The 21409-nt window shown below is 43.6% G+C and overlaps 1 protein-coding gene across 1 annotated transcript in view; it reads right to left on the bottom strand.

Annotated features, from left to right (window-relative positions):
* CD81 (CD81 molecule) overlaps positions 1-21409 on the bottom strand; it is an 87865-nt gene that overhangs the window by 24964 nt on the left and 41492 nt on the right. The window contains exon 2 of the mRNA XM_061610162.1: positions 20953-21067. Within this exon, the coding sequence (XP_061466146.1) occupies positions 20953-21067 (115 nt within the window). The remainder of the gene's footprint in view (positions 1-20952; positions 21068-21409) is intronic.

Below are 21409 nucleotides of genomic sequence, written 5' to 3'. Positions count from 1 at the left end.
GATCATTTGCATGCTTATTGAGTTCAATGGGATTTACTCCAGAGCAATCATGCTTAGGATAGGTGAAACTAAGCATGAGGAAGTGGAGGAAGGGTACAGAGGAAGGTGGAGCGCGGGGAGGAGATTGTGTGGGTGGGCACTGGGCAGAATGAAAACCTCTTTCCTTTCCAAAAGGAAACATTATATCAGTGTTTCCTCCACCTTTTTATTCTACAGCAGACATGTGTCCCTGGCCATATCCACACCAGACATTTATTCCACTTTAAACAGTCATGGCTTCCCCAAAGAATCCTGGAAAGTGTAGTTTGTGAAGGGGGCTGAGAGTTGTTAGGAGGCTCCTCTTCTCCTCACAAAGGTACAGAGTTCAAAGTCTAAAAAGAGAGAGAGAGAAACCCAGAGCCCTTTTGGACTTTTTTCTGAGAGTTCTCATAATCTGTTGAAATTCATTAAAAATCAGCCATGTTCACAGAGTACCTGTAATCCTAATACTGACCTTGCCCCATACTCTGACCTTCATCTTCTGCAATTTAAAAGTTTAAAAAATGCCTGGCTGATTTTTAATTAATTTAAGAAATTTTGGCTGGAAGCCAATGATAAGGGCGGGCATGCTCAGTAATAACCAACTGTCAGGGTTCTAAAAGCCTCACAGCTGCTGGGCTTGGCTAATCAGGGGGCTACACCCACACCAGACTTTGATTTCATGTGAGACAGTCATGGCTTCCCTCAGAGAATCCTGGGAAGTGTAGTTTGTGAAGGGTGCTGAGAGGAGACTCCTATTCCACTGAGAGAGCTTCAGTGGCCAGAGTGGTTTAACAGTTAGCCACTCTGATTGAAGGTCTGTGAGGGGAACAGGGCGTCTCCTAGCAACTCTCAGCACCCTTCACTAACTACACATCCCAGGATTCTTTGATGAAAGCCATGACTGTCCAAAGTGAAATAAAGGCCTGGTGTGGATGTGGCCAGGGATAGCTTTGGTTTAAATTTGGGTGGGAGGCTGCATGTGCTGCTGTAGAATAAAAAGGTGGGGGAAAGCCTGAAAAGCAATTATACTGTTCACAATGTTTTCCTTTTGGAAAGGAAAGGGGCTTCCCCTCTGCCCAGTGCCCGCCCGCCCACCCACCCACCCACCCAATCTCCTCTCCTCCCCTCTCCCTCCCCGGGGTCAGTGTTGGACTAGGACCTGGGAGAACAGGGTTCGAATCCCCACACAGCCATGAAGCTGACTGGGTGACCTTGGGCCAGTCACTGCCTCTCAGCCTCAGAGGAAGGCAATGGTAAAATCACCTCTGAATACCATTTACCATGAAAACCCTAATCAAAGGGTCGCCATAAGTTCGGTCGACTTGAAGGCAATCCATTTCCATTTTCAAACATGATTGCACAGAAATAAATCCCATTGAACTCAAAAAGTATGCAAATGATCAAACTAGAGTTGCCAGGCCGAGCCTCCAAGAGGTCTTTTATATCTTTAAAAGTTGTGCAGGGGGAAGGGAGAATTTCACCTTGTGGTTTTTCCCATTACAGTGTTGCAAGAAAGCCTGTACTTGGCTGAATTTTCTCTTCTCTTAAAGATACAGAATCGTTCTCAGGCCCTGAGCCTGGCAACCCTAGATCAAACCCACTCTCCCTTCTCCTTCCTACCCCCTCCCACTTGCCCCTTCCTTCATGCCTCCCTCCTCCTCCCCTTCCAATCCCCTCCTTCCCCTTCCTCCTCCTCCCCTTCCTTCTCCCCATCGTCAGTTTTACCTATCTTAAGCATGATTGCATGCAAGTAAATACTGTTATGAGCATGGGGGTTAGGATGGATGATTCCTGTGGGTTCCCTTCCAACCTCTGATTTGGAATCCTATGCCTTGGGGACAGAAACTCACTCTGCTGGTCAGATGAGTCTCTCTTTTGTTAACCAAACAGATTGGCCAGGTGAGATAATGGGCCTATCAGTTGCCCAACAATGGTGAATGGGCCAGGAAGACCCTGATGTCATTGAAACTCTTCAGGAGAGCATCCCCCCCCCTTCCTGGAGCCCAGCAGAGGCTTGTAATTTTGAGCTGTGTCTAGAGAATTGCTGGGAAGTGGAAGGCAGGCAGAGAGACTGGCTCTCTGCACCATGGCCTTTGGGGTGCCTCCTGCAACTTAGATGGAAAAGCTGGATATTGGACTGCTGATGCCTTGAACCCCTCCATTCTGAAGCTCAGGTTGGAATATGTGTAAATAAATAAACTATATTTCATAAAGACACCGCAGTCTCCGCTGACCTTCTTCCCAAAGGAAACCAAACCCTGGAGGAGCGCAGGGACCCCAGAAATGTCACCGCTTGGAGATTGGGGGAGGCGAGCAACAATACCATTGAACTCTATAAGCATGCAAATTATCAAACCTGCCTTCCCCTCCCCCATCCTTTGCCCACTTCCAATATGCTCCTTCCCCTCTCCCCCTCCTCTCCCATGGCCAGTTTTTCCTATTCTAACCATGATTGCATAGGAGTAAAAACAACTGAACTCAATAAGCATACAAATGATCAGACCTGCTTTCCCCCTCCTCCCCCTCTCCTCTCCTCTCCTCTCCTCTCCCTTCCTCCTCCCCTGCCCACTCTAGCCCTCCCTCCCCCCGGACAGTTTTACCTATCCTAAGCATGATTGCATGGGAGTAAATCGCACTGAACTCAATAAACATGCAAATGATCAATCCTGTCCTTCTCCTCCCCTCCTGCCTGCTCCCATCCCAGTCCTCCCCTCTGCCTTTCCTCCCCTCCCTCCTCCTGCCCTCCCCATCCCCTGTGGTCAGTTTCACCTATCCTATGCATGATTGCAGGGGAGTAATTCCCACTGAACTCAATAAGCATGCAAATGATCAATCCATTCTCAGCAAGCTTGCACAGGATCCCATTTCTTACCTCCTGGATTAAAAAGCAGGGAAATTCACTAATAGACAAAAAACCTTGCGGTTTAAGAATTTACCTATAGCCCACAGATATTTCTATCAAACTTTAAAAAGCAGGGAAATTTGGCAGCTATAGTGAATGCACCAGGGGAGCAGGAGACCTGGCCTCCTCTCTGAGATATTGGACTGCCCTACAAATTTGTCAAAATGCAAACACCATTTGGGTTTTCACAAATAATGTATGCCTGGTCATTGATGACCCTGGAGTTTGGTTCAGATACTTAGTATCTGTGGTGGCAGCATACCTGAAGAAGAGTTTAATATCAGGTCACAGGGGCTGAACTCATAGCTGTGAACTTTAAAAGGACAAAGTGTCACAGGGGAGTTCAGGTTTGCCTGATACCTGAGCCATATAGCACTATAGCTCATGGAATCCCCAATAGCTTTGTTATATTGGGTAGTGTGGAGTAAATAAAAATAAAAACACTGTGCCCCACATACTCTGACAACAGAAGTGGGTTAGTGAAGCGTGGTGTGGGCAGGACAGAAGAGAGAAGGCCAAACTGACCTGGCCACCCCCAAAGGAATTCAGTGTGCACCTCAGAACACACCCCAGAATCTTCTGAGACATAGCCAACCTGAAGAGGTTTGTTGGCTGATGAGCCACCATTGAAAAGATTCCCCAATGGCAGGATGTTTTGAACATCACAGTTATAAGGAATCAGGATGAAGCCAGCATGTTATAAGAGATAAAAATGAAACTGTCTGATTAACAATAATGTTCGTTATAAATTGCCACAATACTAACTTAATCAAAATTGTGACTGGTTAGCTATGGAAAGAATAGGAGTTTTATACTGAGCCCTAAAGCCAACAGTGCAACATCAAGGAGTCCTGGAGGGACAGATACAGGGAAGTTCTAAGAAGACATTTCAAGAACTCTCAGTATCTTGTTAATTACTGACAACAAAATATAAATCTGACTGTACCGACAGAATGCCAGTCATGAAGGAAAACAGTTTGTTACAAAAGCTGCAATTTAAAAGGTCCTAAACTGACACCCTGCCATGCACAACACAGATGGTACAGGGGTAGAAGGGGAACTGTTTGCTACTGTAAAATGGGGGGGGGATAGAACTTTACAGGAACAGAAACCTGAAACTTGTTATAAAACAGAAGTTGTACTGCCATACAATTTGTTGTGAAGTAACTTTCTCTCAACGGAGAGGAGTTCTGCTTTTAACCTAGAATGGGTAAAATGAGAAATGGCAACCGCAAATAAGCAGTGAACAAACGAGAGAGGTTTTTGTGGGCCAGATGGCAGAGATCTGATAAGGCTGACATAAACATAGTGTGTCAGGTAGACAGGCAGGAGGCTAGAAGAGAGACAAAAAAAACCGCACGAAAGTTTTCACAAGCTATGCAATTACTATTTTGGGTGTGCAGCTGGGGGAGGTTTTTTTTAAAAAAAGAAGGAAGGAGGGAGGGAAGGATGGAGAGATACAAGCACGAAACTGTAAGTCATCTGTTACTTCTAATATGAGAATAGGTAGAACCTCTCCTGTATCAGACCATGAAAAAACAAGTGGCTTGATATCACCTTCAGGTAACCAGCCGGAAAAAGGTAACACAAAATGAAAAAACAAACAAAACAGTTGGTTTTCTCACTTTACCCTTTCAGACTGACTGATTTGTCACTTTTTTTAAACCTTTGCTTCCCGCAAGGAAGCTCTCAGCAGCACATGAGGGTTCATGTTAACCTCAAGATAAGGCTGAGGAAAAACAAAATTGCCTAGGGAGCTTCACGGATGAGTAGGGATCTGAAGCTGACTTTACCATATCCAAGCCACCACACCACACTGACTCTTTACCAGCTTTCCTCAACCTGGTGCCCTCTACTTGCTTTGGACTACAACTCCCATCAGCACCCACTTATTCAGAGATTAAAGCAGAGTAGTCTTTGCCATTCCTGATGGGAAAAGCAAGAAAGGTGCTGTTATCCAGAATCCAAGGAGTTCACTAAACTTACATGTATGCATCCCCATCATTTGGGGGAATGACTGAATCTCCTCTGTTTGATTAAGAGGGATGAGGATGGGGCTTGCACACTCGCTGTACAAGAGGTGCTGGAACTACAATGCTACATATAAGTGGACTGTGTAATCATTTAGGTATAATGACTATAAACCACAGTGAAGGCCAGTGAATTGTGCAATGTGTGCTCCCTGCTGCCTAGCCTGACTAGTGAAATCCTCACTCAGGTCAAGTACTGGGACCTCACCTAGTTTCTGTGTTATTTATTGGAAGCATCAAACAGTCTCCTCTGCTCTTCCTAACTATGAGTGCCAGAATCCTGAATTTGTTTTCACAATGAAAGCTGGAATTCTCAGGACTACACATTCAGAGATATATTATGGGTGATTAACAATGCAACTGTATACATGCCAACTCAGATGCAAGTCCCACTGAGTTTAGTAGTATTTACTCCTAGGTAAGTGTGAGTAGGACCACAGTCTTCAATGGACAAGATGGTGTCTAAGTATTCTTCCATCAGCCCAGCTATCTTAGGACCTTTCCAGATAATGCAAGTACCTACAATGACCACACAACCAGGGGATGGTGTTATCATTACTAAGTTGCTTTGCATAAGGTAGCTCTTTGTGCCAATCTATAAACACCACTGTGCCCCATCAAGTCTACTACTCAGGTGCTTCAAATAAAAGCTATCCCCAGTCCCTTTCCTTATATTTATAACCTAAAAACACTAGTCCCTGAACCTGCAACCTTAGGAATGCAAAACCTATATTTCTAATCCAGAGCTGTTATTCAACTGTAGCCTTACTGGGAGGAGGAACCATGCAGAAAAATCTCCCCTAGCTGTTCCCAGGACCCATGAACTAGGAACTTTTACACCATTCCAGAATGAGCTGCTTTAGTTTACGGACCTGTTACTCCTGCATTCCAATCGCAAAATATATTTACTTGAAAAGCAAATGCTAGCAATTTCAAAGAGACCTACCTTCATGCACGCATGCTTAGGACTTCAGCATGAGGGAGATTAATTGTTACTGACCCAACAAGGAAGCTGCTGAAAACCACTGGCTTTCCATTGCCTGGATGCCTGTGTCAACAACGGCTGCTTTCTGAATCACTATGAATTACATTGTTGTTGTTGTTTATTTCTAACCCGCCTTTTGACCAAAAGGCCCTCAAGGCGGCTTACAAAAAACAACACCACAAATATAAAAATACATCAATAAAAACAATACAATTTACAAAAAGCAGCAGTTACAACGTCCAATAAAATACATTAACAAATCACAAAGCAAAAATTCACTCCTCTCTCTTCTTGGTCTTCTAAAAAGGGCCCTGGAGAAAAGATGGGAGGCAAAGGCCCATCTCCAAACCGGCAGAGACACATACAAAGCAAGAAAAGCCCCTCTAGAAGGAACAGAGAGAGGAAGCCGGCCCAGCAATGGCGGACGAGGGAAACAGCAGCGGAGTCAACACTGTCCTGGGAAATGTGTCTCTCCGGCGAACCTTCCCAGCCTAGGCTCAAGGCACACTCTCCTCCGCACTCCCGGCACATCTGACAGGCGAAGAAGCGGACAAAGGCTTGAGGAGGAGGCTGAAGATGGCCATGCCGGCGCTGAAGTGGGTGGTGTCGAGCAGCGAGGAAGGGCAACACAAGCCATGGTGGCGAGGACACCGGTGGTGAAGAAAAGGGCAGAGGTGAACTCGCAGCTCCCATCGCCGGAGACGTTGCCCAGGCCGGAGATGCCGCAGTTTTCCTAGCAGGTGAGCATACTGAGGCTTGTTTCTGGCAGAGGGCCTTCTGGATGATGAGGAACTTGAGCTCCATGCTGGCCGACTGGAGGAGCTGATTCCAATCAGCTAGATCCCTTCCCTTCCCTCTTATCACTGTTATTGTACTTTCTGCTTTCATTTCCCCCTAACCTCACTGTTTATAGATCCTTGCCCTCCAAACCATGTGTATGTACACCTGCTATTCTGGATAACACTGCATGTACTTGACGAAGTGGACTGTACTCTACAAAAGCTTATGCCGTAATATATTTGTTAGGGCTCCTCCAGATGACTTGCTTATTCAGCAGTCAGCACCATTTGCTTACACAAAGCTTATGCAGTTGTTAGGCTATGACATCCTTATTGAGCATTCATTCTGATTTGTTTATGGGGAGGGTATATGACAAAGATCCTCCGTGGCGCAGAGTGGTAAGCGGCGGTAACACAGCCAAAGCTCTGCTCACAGCCGGAGTTCGATTCCAACGGAAGGAGGAAGTTGAATCTCCGGTAAAAGGGGTCGAGGTCCACTCAGCCTTCCATCCATCCATAGTCAGTAAAATGAGTACCCGGCATACGCTTGGGGGTAAAGAAAGGCCAGGGAAGGAACTGGCAATCCCACCCCATATATACGGTCTGCCTAGTAAACGTCGCAAGACGTCACCCTAAGAGTCGGAAACGACTAGCACTATAAGTGCGGGGACACCTTTACCTTTATATGACAATGAGCATTCATCCTGATTCACTTGTGGGTGCTTACACATCTTCCTGTTAATCATGCATTCAGCACACACTTTTCAGTGTATTTCCTCATCACTTTCCTAATCATAAAAAGTTTTTTTTTAAGTGCATTTGTTTTGCTAGGGCAACAGAACATTTTGATCCACTTTACTTGTGCAAACCTAATGTTACAGTATGCACTTGAATCCCTCCCCAAAAAGAATGACGGTCTGGAGCCATTCCAAGTCTTTAAGATGTCACAGGACACTTGGGTGTTTTTGTACACACCGGAAAGGCATCAGTATGCAGCTCCCGACCATCTGATAATTTCAGCACAATTCACAGAAGAAAATAACCCAGGCAGTAGACTAGAGAGAGAGAGAGTTTTCCAATACCTGGAGACCTCACCCTCCTATTTCTTGGACAGACACCCAGGAGCAGTGGGATGGCGAGTGGGAAAGAAATGTGATAACTGAACTGCAGTCAGAAAGCAACAACATTATTGCGAAGCCTTTGGCAGAAAAGCCAGTTTCGTCCTAAGGCACAGACAGACAGCTTTTATTGGGTTTCTCTTTGTCCTAGACAGCCAGAGCCAAATAGACAATTGGAGGCAAATAGAGTGGGACGATTCTATATGATTTTAAAATTAAAACAACAATAAACCTCCGAAACAGACAGACAATGACCCTTTGTATCCAACTACATTACATCCAGCAAATTAAGAAAATGCAGTGGTATAGATTTAACAGCATGCAATGAGCCACTTATATCTGCACCATCTGGGCCTTTGGTGAGCACCTCTCCATGGAATAAACCTCTTTCCATTGGTTCTTTCACAGTCAGAAGGTTTTTCTTTGCAGAGGAAGTGAGAGTGTTCGCTCCACAAGCAGTTTTTCTTAAGAAATGTGTTCAATTTAACATTTCCTTTTCCAAAGAAGAGTAAAATAAAAGTCCACTTCTTGACTGCTCAGTTATTGAGACATCTTACAAATCTTTCTGTTGGAGTCACAAAGTCTTTTGAATGCAGACAAATACTATTCCACTGAGACAGATTTCTTTATTTCTAAGCCATCATTATATTCACACTTATCTCTCAGAAACTGCTTCCCACCTCTCCTCTCAACCCCAAAATTGTGTTGTACAACCATTTATTGAAGAGCCACACTTCTGTGACAGATGAAACTACATCTGGATTAGCTTGCACAAAGGGTTTTTTAGAATCAGAGCCAAAACCTAGGGTGTGAAGACAGATCTATGCTCAGTCTTCAGCCCCAAAACAGGCAATAAATGCATCAATAGTAATTCTTGAAATGTTTAAGACATTTGGTTGCATCTCTTACTTCTCACACCTGCCAATTTCACTATCTGGTCTTGTCAAACAGGCAAGGTGTCAGCAGTATGCTGATTATGAAAATAGAAATGGACTGCCTTCAAGTCTATTCCGACTTATGGCGACCCTATGAATAGAGTTTTCCTGGTAAGCGGTATTCGGAGGTGGTTTACCGTTGCCTTCCTCTGAGGCTGAGAGGCAGTGATGGCCCAAGGTCACCCAGTGAGCTTCATGGCAGTGTGGGGATTCGAACCCTGGTCTCCTAGGTCTGAATCGGAAAAGGACTTGTAAGCCCTGGACCAGTGCCTAGACTTTGTGGTGGGCTGGATGAGGGCCAATAAACTGAGTCTGAGTCCTTGTAAGACAGAGGTGCTGTGGGTTGGTCGTTCTAGAGTTATTATTATTATTATACTTTATTTATATACCACTTTTTGGCCAAAAGGCCCCCAAAGTGGTGAACAAAATATTATAAAACATATTACAAAAAAAATTACATAAGATATAACCAGTAAAAATATACAGTAAAAATATAATGCAACAAGAACAGAAGAAAAACTTTTCTCCGTCTCCTTTTCCCTCTTCCGCCAGCGGTGGCTCAGTACTGCTCCAGGGTGAGGTACTTGGAGAAGAGCTTGGTGTTGCTCAGATAGTAAGACATGAGGTAGTGAATGGCCAGTGCTGGATTTATGCACAAGCTAAGTAAGCTGCATCTTAGGGTATCAGGTTATCAGGAGCCCTGGTGGCTCGGGAAGAGTAGAGGTCCTCAAAGAGCGCCCACATTCGCGGCTGGAGCCTCTTCCAGCGGTCGGCGTTGCCATCGAGGGGGGAGCCACTGGCAGCAGCGGAGGAGGTGCTGACGGTGCTCATGTCCTCGATGCCCAAGTGCTTGGCAGCCAGCTCGTCGTTGGGTTCGTGGGGGGGGGGGTGGCTCGCCGGTGATGAGGTTGGGCACCTCGAACAATCTCAGTGCCACACTAAGTTCAGATAATTGGTCAGTTGCCTGCTCTGGACAGAGTTGTACTCCCTCTGAAATAGCAGATTTGTAGTCTGGAGGTGCTCTTGGATCCACCCTTGTTGCTAGAGGCCTAGGTTACCTCAGTGCAAGGAGTGCCTTTTACCAGCTTTATCTGGTAAGACAGCTGCAGCCCTTTCTGGACCGGGATAGCCTGACCACTGCTGTCCATGCACTGGTAACCTCCAGGATTACTATAATGTGCTCTATGTGGGGCTGCCCTTGAAGTTGGTCCAGAAGCTGCAGCTGGTCCAAAATGCGGTGACATGACTGCTCACTGGGGCAGAGTATCGCCATGTCACCTTGCTGCTGAAAGAATTGCACTGGCTGCCCATTAGCTACCGGGCCAAGTTCACAGGTATTGGTGTACAAAGCCCTATACAGCTTGGAACCATGATCCCAGAAAGATTATCTTACCCCTTATATACCCAGTCGATCACTGTGATCTGCACGTGAGAGCCTCCTGCAGATACCATCTTATCAGGAGGTCTGTCTGCACAACATGGGAAATGGACCTTTAATGTTGTGGCACCAATGCTTTGGAATTTCCTCCCCTTAAATATTAGACAGGAGACATTTCTGTTATCTTTTTGGTGCCTATTGAAGACCTTCCTCTTTCAACAAGCCTTTTTAAGTAGAGGCCTTATCCCAGCCTGCATTGGAATTGCTTTTTAAGATCTTTTTAAAGCTTTTGAAAAATGAGTTTTTAAAAGTTGTTGTATTTTAACATATTTTTAAAGATGTTTTGTTTCAATATAGTCTGTTTTTAAGAAGTTGTAGAGTGTTTTTAGTTTAGTTTTTGTTTGCCGCCCTGGGATCCTTCTAGGAGGGTATCAATTTAATTAATAACAACAACGAAAAGGTTAGGGAGAGCACTTTCATGATTTCCTGACCACATTCCTACTTGTTTCATGTTTTACAGACAACATGATGTGTTACAAAGAAAGGGATTTTACATCCATTTTTAAGAGGGGCACTGTACTAGAGTCCAAGTTTGATTTCTTCTTCAACTGTGGAGGCTGGGAACTTAAGAAACAGTGGACAGAAAGGTATATAGTAGCAAGATTGCTGTTTTCATCCATTTGGCCAGGACATTTCTTGCAAGAAGTAGAAGCAGGGAGTCCAAGAAGTCTTTTACACAGAAATTCTCCATATAATTGTGGTGATCCACATGCTGAATCCCTCTGCACTTAATCCATTGCAGTCTTTTCAATGGACACTGGGAGGAGGGGGAGGAGTCTACTCCTTGCTTCCCCTTCTTTTCCTGAGAAGAACCCTCTATGCTACATGGAGCAGTTGGTGCATGGACACTTTTTCAATCAGCTTCTGTGTGGGATTTGAAACCTGCAGGTCATCTGCATGTTCAAATCGCTAAAAGGGTGTCAAGTAACATGGAAGGGATAAGTCTCCAGAATCCGAAGAATGTATCTGGCAGGAAGTTATTCCAGGCGTTCTCTGGAGTCTCACATCATGAATACTATCCTTCCAATAACTTGCCCCCCACAACTCCATGACAAAATTCAAAATTCTAAAGCTAGACTTACTGTAAATTAGGAAAATTCATATCATTCCTTTAATATTGCAGGATCACAATCCCAACAAGCAGCTTTGGAGTTCAATCTCTCTCTCTCTCTGTGTATGTATGTATGTATGTATGTATGTATATTTACACACACATGACAAAATTATTTGGGGTTTCTACTAAAAAAACTTCAGTGAACAATTTATGTGGGCCCATCTATATTCATGCAAGAGAATTAAAAATGTGTGGACTTTTTCTAATCAGAGGGTGGAAACTCAAGATGGAAAAGGATATTGGGAGAGGGCACATGTTCTTCAGCTGCTCAGCAGAGTGGCTGAGCCAAGCACTCTGTTATTTTGGATCCTGTGTTATTTTCACACTCTTTCAGATTCATTTGTTGTCACCTTTTGGTGAAAGTTGAAGTGGATTCTCCTGACCCCTGTCTTCTCAGCTGACACCAAGTCCTTACTGAGGAGGAGGTGGGAAGTCCCCACTTCACCCTCTTTCCTAAGAAGAACTTTTGTAATTTTATGGTCACAGGCAAGTTCCAGATGTTGCTTCAGCAGCAATAAGAAAGTCAAATACAACCATGGAAAAGGCCTCCCAGGGTCTCTTGGTAAAATGACATTCAATTGGTTTAGGCAGGGGCTCTTCGTAAAATGACATTCGATTTCCCCCTCCTCAAACTGTGACCCCTCCCCCATGTTTCCAGGAAGCTTGGGTTGGTTGTGCTGACTCCTAATGGCAGCCATCTCAGTTGAATCTACCTCTGGGGCACTGTGCGTGGGGAAAACATGGAAGTAGATAAAAACATGTTTTCAAAAATGGCCTTGGAATAGGCATTTTCAATGGGCCCTGCCAGAACACTGGGGCCCCATCAGCTGTCCATTAATGCCTTGTGTGGTCCTACACATACAAATTCAAACTGCCTGCCTGGATGTGTCTGAGAGAAAGTGAGCCTTGGTGATACATACTAGATTAGTAATCTCATCCAAGATCAATCTTGGATGGCATTTTCCCCATTTACTGACCTGGCATTTAATGGCATCACAGCCAGAAAATCCTTAGTTGAGAGAAGGATGGAAGGTTGTGGGGGGAATAATTTGAGGCTGCCTAACCTCCTTTCCTCTATTCTGGCAGATCATTCTTCCACTGACACATCTTCCCCTGCACCACACATGCATTTTTGACTCAAATTAAAGGGAGGGTGCCACGATTCTATCATCTTCCTAAAATACACGAAGTAATTTGTCCTGTAACTCACCATCCCATAATTTCAGGTTGTGAATCTGTGTTCAAACCTTTATCTGTCTATAGTGACTCAGTTTTGAAAACATTTACTCAACAGACAGAATCCTATTTAGGGAAATACCACTCACTTTTTTTAAAAAAAATGTCAATGGAAAATGTAAAATTCAACATTTCACCAGTATGGCTAACACACACTTGATCCGTATGCACAAATATTCCAGAGGAAGGCAACAAAAACAGTAATTAAAAAAACATTGAACAAAACAAGCAACGTCTAATCTCTTTACTAATTTTGTGTGCCCTCTAGCTGTTTGTACTAATTCATGAAAACATTATCCAGTTCCAGAGAAAACTACAAGCCATTGCTGACCTTGAAATTTGCCACACAAAGATTCATGAACTGAATGGTTTTCTTTTATAACAAGGGAGCAAAGATCATCCGAACAGGGCTTATATCTCTAGCTTTCTGGTGATCAAAGTGATTTTGAAAAAGGTAGCAGAAAAACTAGCTGTTATTAGCCTTTCCCTCCCATACTGGCTGCTTCCACTTGGCAGGTTAAAGTGGCCAAAAAAGGGAAATACCCCACCTTGAGGGAAAGTGCTACGTATACAAATAGCAACAGAACAGCACAGATCTACTGGAACAGATGATACTGCTCAGCTCTCTTAAGTCAAATTTCTGCAACTTAGCTTTGTGTCCTTCTTGGATTGCTTCCCTTTTGTCAAGCACCCAGGGAAAGCAGCTCCTTAAATAATGACTTAGGGTGGGGGCAGGTAGGGCTGACAAGGTAGAACAGCTCAACCCTTGATGACATACATACAGCTCTCATCCAAAGCAGATCATTCAAGGCAGAAGCATCTCAGTTAAAAACTACTCCCAAGGCAGGATTCCTCTACAACAGGGGTGAGGTACCTTTTTGGCTCCATGGGCCAAATCTGACAGGTGGGTGGGGTTGTCCACCTGTCAATCACATTGTATCATGTCATATGACTGGCAGGCGGGTAGGGTCACTCACCTGTCAAAATCTCTTGTGTTACCCTTGTTTCTGCAATCAGGGACTTACAGAGAGAGGGGGGAGACTTGGAAATGCCTCTTCCAAATCTCCCCCTTCCCCCTTTAAATCCCCAATCATGCAGATTTAAGAAAGACTTGGACAAGACTTTAAGACAGCCCCAACACTACTGTTTGAGCAAATGGAGGTGCAGGAGCTGTCTAAGCCCTGGGCAAAAGCGCACTTTGAAGCAGCATGCATGCGCAAGCTGCTTCAAATACACTTTTCAAAGGCTTTAATCCCTGCTCAACTGGTGAGCAGGGATTAAATCCTGTTGCTTTGGCTGACCAAACTTGTTCCCTGCTGGGAACCAGATTGTGCTGCCAAGGCAGGATTAAACCCTGTCCCCCTAGTGGCCAGTGATGTCACTAGTGACTTCAGCTGGTGGGCAGGTGAGCTTGGTTTTGGGGAAACGGCCATGGGGGCCAAATGGGACCTCTCTGGGAGCCATGATTGGCCTGGAGATTGGAGGTTCCCCACCCCCACTGTGCAACATGAGTAGTCAATGTGGTGCCATCCAGATCTTGTTCTACTACAGGCCAACAAGCATGGCCCGTTGGCCATAATGGCTGCATAATGGCTGATGTGAGCTGGAGTCCAACAATATCTGCAGGACATCACATTGGCTATTCCTGTTGTTCAACAGATATGCTGCGGTCCAATCCTTCTCTTCCACTGCTGCGCTGGAAGCATATAAACACATGTGCACCATAATGCAACACTGTAAGTTATGAATATATTTTACAATTTAAAGTCAGGGTGGGTTCTTTTTACAATAAAGTTCAAAAAGCTGTGTGTATCCTTCCTTTAAGCCCCACTGAATTAATTAATTAATTAGTATCCTGCCCTTCCTCCCAGCAGGAGCCCAGGGCGGCAAACAAAGCACTAAAACACTTTAAAACATCATAAAAACAGATCTTAAAATACATTAAAACAAAACAACATTAAAAACATTAAAAAACCCAACCTTAAAAAAGGGTTAAAAACATTATTAAAAACATATTAAACAATTCTGACACAGATGCAGACTGGGATAGTCTCAACTTAAAAACCTTCTTGAAAGAGGAAAGTCTCAAAAGGCGCCGAAAAGATAGCAGAGATGGCACCTGCCTGATATTTAAGGAGAGGGAATTTCACAGGGTAGGTGCCGCCACACTAAAGGTCCATTTCCTATATTGCACAGAACGAACCTCCTGATAAGATGGTATCTGCAGGAGGCCCTCACCTGCAGAGCGCAGTGATCGACTGGGTATATAAAGAGTAAGACGGTCTTTCAGGTATCCTGGTCCCGAGCTGTATAGGGCTTTGTACGCCAAAACTAGAACCTTGAACTTGGCCCGGTAATTTACTGTGATAAGTATGTCTAAAGACTGGAGCAGGTAAAAAATCAAGTAGCTGAAGCTGGAATAATATAAAGAACCAGTAGGAATAGGATGAGAGAAAACAGGTGGTGGGAAATAAATAGAGGACTACCATATAAATAAATAGAGGACTACCAGGCACCTATCCTGTGGAATTCCCTCCCCTTAAATATTAGACAGGCGCGATCTCTGTTATCTTTTCGGCACCTATTGAACATCTTCCTCTTTCAACAAGCGTTTTAAGTTGAGACCTCATCCCAGTCTGTGTCTGTGTTAGAATTGCTTTTTAATGTTTTTAAACCTTCCTTTTTTTAAAAAAAGTTTTAAAGCTTTTTTTAAGAAAAAGATGTTTTGAAAGCTTTTTAAAAAAATGTTTTTAAAGATGTTTTGTTTTAATGTATTTTGAAGTCTGTTTTTATGATGTTTTAAAGTGTTTTTAGCGCTTTTGTTTGCCGCCCTGGGCTCCTGCTGGGAGGAAGGGCGGGATATAAATCAAATAATAAATAAATAAAATAAACAAATATAAACTCTGGATGTCTGCACCCTGCACTCTGAATTTAAAAAGAAAAAAATCTTTCCAGAGTCAGTATCAATTCTAGTAACCCAGCTATTTGTGATATCTACAGCACAGTTTTAGAAGTCTCTCATCTAGATCCAAGAACAGGACCAGGTAGCCTCCCTGCTGGAGCAAAGGCTTGGTACTGTGACAGAGAACCAGGAGTGCAGGGTCCGGGGCAAAAGAAAAAGAAGAAAATTAACAATTGTTGCAGGATACTCTTCCATTTACTATAGGGGGCAACCTTTACAGATGGTGCTAGTCAGGATCCAGCATCGATGAGCTGTACAGACCTGCAGGACAACCAGCATAAGCTGAAGCACTATGTCAGTTTAAACAACCAGTCAAAGCAAAAGGTGGAGAAAATACCGGGGAGATGCATCTTCATGAGAGGTTTTATCCTGGGGCGGCTATTTTTCCAAGCCAGGAAATGAATATATTACCCAGGACAGCAGCTGCTGCCCACTGTAGTTATGGATTTGTAGCCAGATACCTTTGGGGAAAAGTCTTGGGAATGTATAATTGAAGACGAATCTTCTCTCTTTCTGCCCTACCCGCTGCCCTCAATTTCACATCACGGCATGGCTCTTCCCTCCTCCACCTCCACCTCCACGAGAAGGAACTCTTCTTTCTCTAGCTGATAGTAAACAGGCACCGTGGCACTGAGGCCCAGCCTTGACAGCCAGAGCTGCAAAGAATGGAAAAAAACTCCATTCGCCTAGCACTGAAAAAGACATCCAGCTGCTCCACTCACTCTGCCAAGATGGAATGAAGGGCTGCTGAAGAACAAACACAAAAAGCGGGATGGAGGAGGGACGCTTCTCTGCAGCTAGGCACAGAGCTCCCTTTCTGGGAAAGGAGATGAAGCCATCCAACACAGACACACCCGGCCGGCGCGCCATAAATGCCTCTCCCTAGTGGGTTCCTCATCCCCGCAGCTGCTTGTTGCTTCCCGCTCACCCTGCATTGCATCCTCAGCCATTGGCTCTCGCTGTCATCACTGTTTTGGTAAAAGTGATAGCACTGGGCTGCTGCTCCTATCACCAAGTTATTTCTTCCTCACCGCTGTGCTCCTGTGAATGCAGTCCAAACCCATTCCTGCAAAATGGTCGCTGCAGAGGCCATCTCATGTCAGCACAGTCACAATAGCGAAGCCAATGGTCAAAATACTACATGTTAGCAGAGGGCTGGTGGCAGGCAGCTGATTCTACCCTGAAAGTTAAAATTGTTCTCTGTTCCACTATTGCCAAGGGCTGAAAAAAACAGATGGAACAGAATCTTTGAAAGCTCAGCTTTTATTTTTAAAAGTTTATAGAATTCCTGGTTGAAGAGGGGATGAAAAATCGCTTATGTGTTGCCACGAGAAGAGGGAAAATTTGGGGATGAGCGTGGATCTTGATGGTGGTGGGGAGAAAAGAAGTCTTTCAGTACAGCTCACGATTCATGGGTCTTTACCTCTGATACACTGAGATTTTCCCCTCCTTTATTTTTATTTTATTTTATTCAATTTATATACCGCCCACAGCCCGAAGGCTCTCAGGGCGGTGCACAGCATAGGATAAAATACAATAAAATCACAAAAACAGTAGAGCGTAAATATTAAAACAATAAACAACCAACTTCATTCCTAAACCCTCAGAAGAGAAATTCAATACCACATTCTATATACTATGACCTTCCCCCTTGCCCTTTCAGATCACACAGCTATGCAAGTTGAGGCAGAGCAGCACAGAGCAGCAACATATGGTCTAGTATACTGGACAGCCTCCCCCCCCCAAAAAAAGAGGCAGGAATGCTGGAGTGGGGAGGAGGCACTAGAGATGGGCAGGGTGTGACAAGTCTGCAAGTGAATCTCTCAATTATATGCCATAAGAGGCTTCAGACTTGGGAAGCTGGGTTGAGAATAATTGAACGAAATGCTCTACTATTTATTACTGAATTGAAATTACAAATACCTCAAGGAATCCAAGCAGAGTTTTTTCCTGCAAAATTCTTAAACTGCAACATGTAGGCAGCTCCACAAAAGGGTGGGCTATATGTTTTTGGACACAAGGAACTAATTTGGCTGCTCTTTTTAAACTCTTATTCACAGTTCTTCCATATCAGCTTCTACTCCTACTAAGCACTGGTCATGCTGACTGGGGCTGATGGCAGTTAGGAGTCCCAATAGCATTTACAGGGCCTCAGGTTCCCCACATCTGCCACAGATCCTCACACTCAGCGGCAGGCTACATGCACACAATGACATGCAGATTCAGCTGTGAAAAAGATGGCTGGTGCTGGGTTTCCCCCACCTGAAATTCAGGAAAACACTGCTTTTGAGTAAAACCCTCTCTGCACTAGAGAATTAACCTTCTCTATTCTATTTGGTTCAACAATACTGAAGCATATTATCAAGTAAACTGCTTATCGCACTTTCTGACAAAAGGCTGTAAAACCTCTTAGCACATATAAATCAAGATGGTGTCAATTAAAAGCCAATAGCGTGTTGCCCTACATGATAGGGTTATCATTTATCCTAAATTTATCAATGATTCCTCAAAAGCCTTACAATCCAAATCTGAACATGTGAGACTCTGTCCTATAATCAAAGTTTTCTAGGCAGTTTGTAGGTGTTAAAATCAAACAAAAATTACAACCAAACCATATCAAAATGGAAATGGGCTGCCCTCAAGTCGATTCTGACTTATGGCCACCCTAAGAATAGGGTTTTCATGGTAAGCGGTATTCAGAGGTGGTTTACCATTGCCTTCCTCTGAGGCTGAGAGGCAGTGACTGGCCCAAGGCCCCCAGTGAACTTCGTGGCTGTGTGGGGATTCGAACCCTTGTCTCCCAGGTCGTAGTCCAACACCTTAACCACTACACCACACTGGCTCTCATTCCAAACCAAACATAATTATAAAATTAAAACCAGCCACAATCATGTTTTCAATCAGCTACTAAAGCACTTATTTTGCCCGACTACAGGCTGCTCAGCTCCTTGCTTCCATCAAGCAGCTTAATGGGTGTGTGTGTGACAGACAGACCTCAGGCAACATCCCTTACTGTCCCTACTTCACACCCCAAATGTTTCTGCCTGGCTGGAATGTGTCCCTGAACCCTGATCATGCCTTTTGCTTGCCTGGATGGAGGATAGAGGGGTGGGGGAGTGTGTATAGAAACTAGCCTACTATGCAAAACTAAAATTCTCATTCGTTGCTCTGCTCACTTTTGCCTCTGGTTCCACCTGTTATTGGCATGTGTCCCAAAGAAAGTTGGTCTGGAAGGAATGCAGCCCTTGGGCTGGAAAAGGTTCCCCACCCCTGAACTAAAGCAATGGCATACCTGCACAAGGAACCCAGAGCAAATCAACCTATGGCAGGCAGAGAGTTCAGACTCAGAGTTTAGACTTCAAAAGTGAGGTGCTCAGAAAATGAGGAGGGGAGAACAGGAATATCAAGAATAAAGTGTGATACCAGCATTCCTATTTATGGGCTCTCTGCTAGGTTACTGAGAAAAATCTAAAGGTTTTAAATTTTACTTTAGGTAATTCACCTTTTAAACTGAGAAGTATCACAAAAATTAACATTTTGTCAGATTCTGGGCTTTGAGATTTGGATTCTACACAATTATTTAACACAATTAGAGATGTGAAGACCTAGAAAAAAACTGGGAAAAATAGAAACACACACACGCCATTTTTATGAAACCTTTTTTTTGTATTTTCCCCTTGCCAAAAAAAAAAATGGGGAAAAAAATATAAATTTTGGATGATGAAGTATTTTCTTTTAGAATAATGAATAAAATGTTTAAAACATTTACTCATCCCAAATGTTTTCTAAACATTTTGAAACAGGAAGACTTTTAAGTAAAATAATGTACAGTATCAATTACCATTACAATGCTTGTATAATGAGGACAAGGCAGTCCTGAATTGTACACTGAGGTAAACTGAGGCAAGCCGCACCAGGGGAGTGATAACCTTTTACCTGCTTGTCGCCCTCCTCCATGGCCAACATAATTTCAGTTTTCTGACACTTTCATAGAACAGGGAGGGCGGCTTACAGACTTCCCTTGGTGAATTCTGACTTTTATACTGTGTTTATGTATATGTTTATGTATATGGATATTGTTTATGTATTTTGCTTTGTGAATTAATTTGATATGTTTTTATTGTATCTTGTGTATTCTATTGTAAACCGTTTTGAGATCTTTTAGATAGTAAGCAGTCTATAAATGGAAATAATAACTCTCAAATGCCAGAATAAGATTCATTTCTACCTCTAGGAGGCACTGCCATCAACACAAGAGAAGGAAGAAGGACCCAGTGCCTGTGGGCTTCCTCTTGTAAAGAGGTTTTATTGTTTCTGTTTTCCACCTTGGGTTCCTTTGGGAGGAATGATGGGATATAAATTTAACAAACAATTCTTCTCTTTTTATTGGTTTTTGCCTGCTTCTCATAAACAGGCAAATGAAAGAGATACTAGGTTTCTTACAGTGCTACAAGCTGCTGAACTGTAACAAACTGTACTTTTAATATACCAAACATACCAATTTTATGGGTGAACCAAATTATACACATTTTATATTCCTAAATATATTCAAAGAAGCTGAATGTTGGAAGATTCAGGACAGACAAAAGGAAGTACTTCTTTACTCAGAGCATAGTTAAACTATGGAATTTGCTCCCACAAGATGCAGTAATGGCCACCAGCTTGGACGGCTTTAAAAGAAGATTAGACAAATTCATGGAGGACAGGGCTATCAATGGCTACTAGCCATGATGGCTGTGCTCTGCCACCCTAGTCAGAGGCAGCATGCTTCTGAAAACCAGTTGCCGGAAGCCTCAGGAGGGGAGAGTGTTCTTGCACTCGGGTCCTGCTTGCGGGCTTCCCCCAGGCACCTGGTTGGCCACTGTGAGAACAGGATGCTGGACTAGATGGGCCACTGGCCTGATCCAGCAGGCTCTTCTTATGTTCCTATGTTCTTAAAATATAACTTTCAAACTGTAAAGGGTGCTACAAAAATAAGTACTGCATATTTTTCATTTTCCCACAAAATTTCAATCCCCTCCAAAGAAGTTTTTTCTTCATGGCTTCATAATTTTCAGAAATCTTAGCTCTCTGCTCACAATTTTAGCCCAGAGCATGATAAAAGCAACACTCTGAAAAAACTAAGACCATCTGCACTAGTATAGCATCCTCATACCCAAAGCACTGTTTGGAGGTTACTTCCAATTAGTCCTGATTATATACTGTGCCCAAAGCAGAAGACAGGTGTCTATTTTCACAATGTCAGCTGGAAGAAATGTTGATTAATAATGTATACGCTTGTCATTTTAAAAAATAGCTATTCTGTCCTCCTCCTATTTTGTATTGCTTTATTAAGGACAAATAATGTTCCAAATAGCTATTGAGAAACAAAGCACTATTTAAAACCACTCACTCTTACAACACCTGCCCCCAGCTCCACACTTTCTACTTACCAACATAGAATGAGCTAGGAGCAGACTGGTTCTCTAGCGCCGATCCCAGGATAGTCGTGGTCTGTGAGTCATGTCGAAGCCACAATGCCACACCTAGAATTATTCCTCCTGCCAACTGAAAAGAGATTTTAAAAGGTAGGTTAACATGATTCCTTCAAATCAACAAAAAGCAGGGGCTGCTCATGCAATAAAACGCTTCACTGAAGTATTCCAAACTTCATCACTCACCCAAGATGCACATCCAGTCTGTGTCAGTTAGATGGGCAGAGTGATGATGAGATTAGTCTAAGGTCATCCAGAAGCTATTGAAAAGGGAATAAACTAATAGTTGGGAAGTTTTTATTCATATCCACTATTCTATTGTTGGGGCTACATTAGCACATAATAGTTTAAAATGACAATCAAGTAGGCCAAATAGCATTTCCAGTGCCTGAACTACTATACGGGTTCTGTGTAT

Source organism: Rhineura floridana, chromosome 2 (genome assembly GCF_030035675.1).
Source record: "Rhineura floridana isolate rRhiFlo1 chromosome 2, rRhiFlo1.hap2, whole genome shotgun sequence".
Taxonomy (NCBI): domain Eukaryota; kingdom Metazoa; phylum Chordata; class Lepidosauria; order Squamata; family Rhineuridae; genus Rhineura; species Rhineura floridana.
This window is presented reverse-complemented; position numbering and strand designations above follow the sequence as displayed.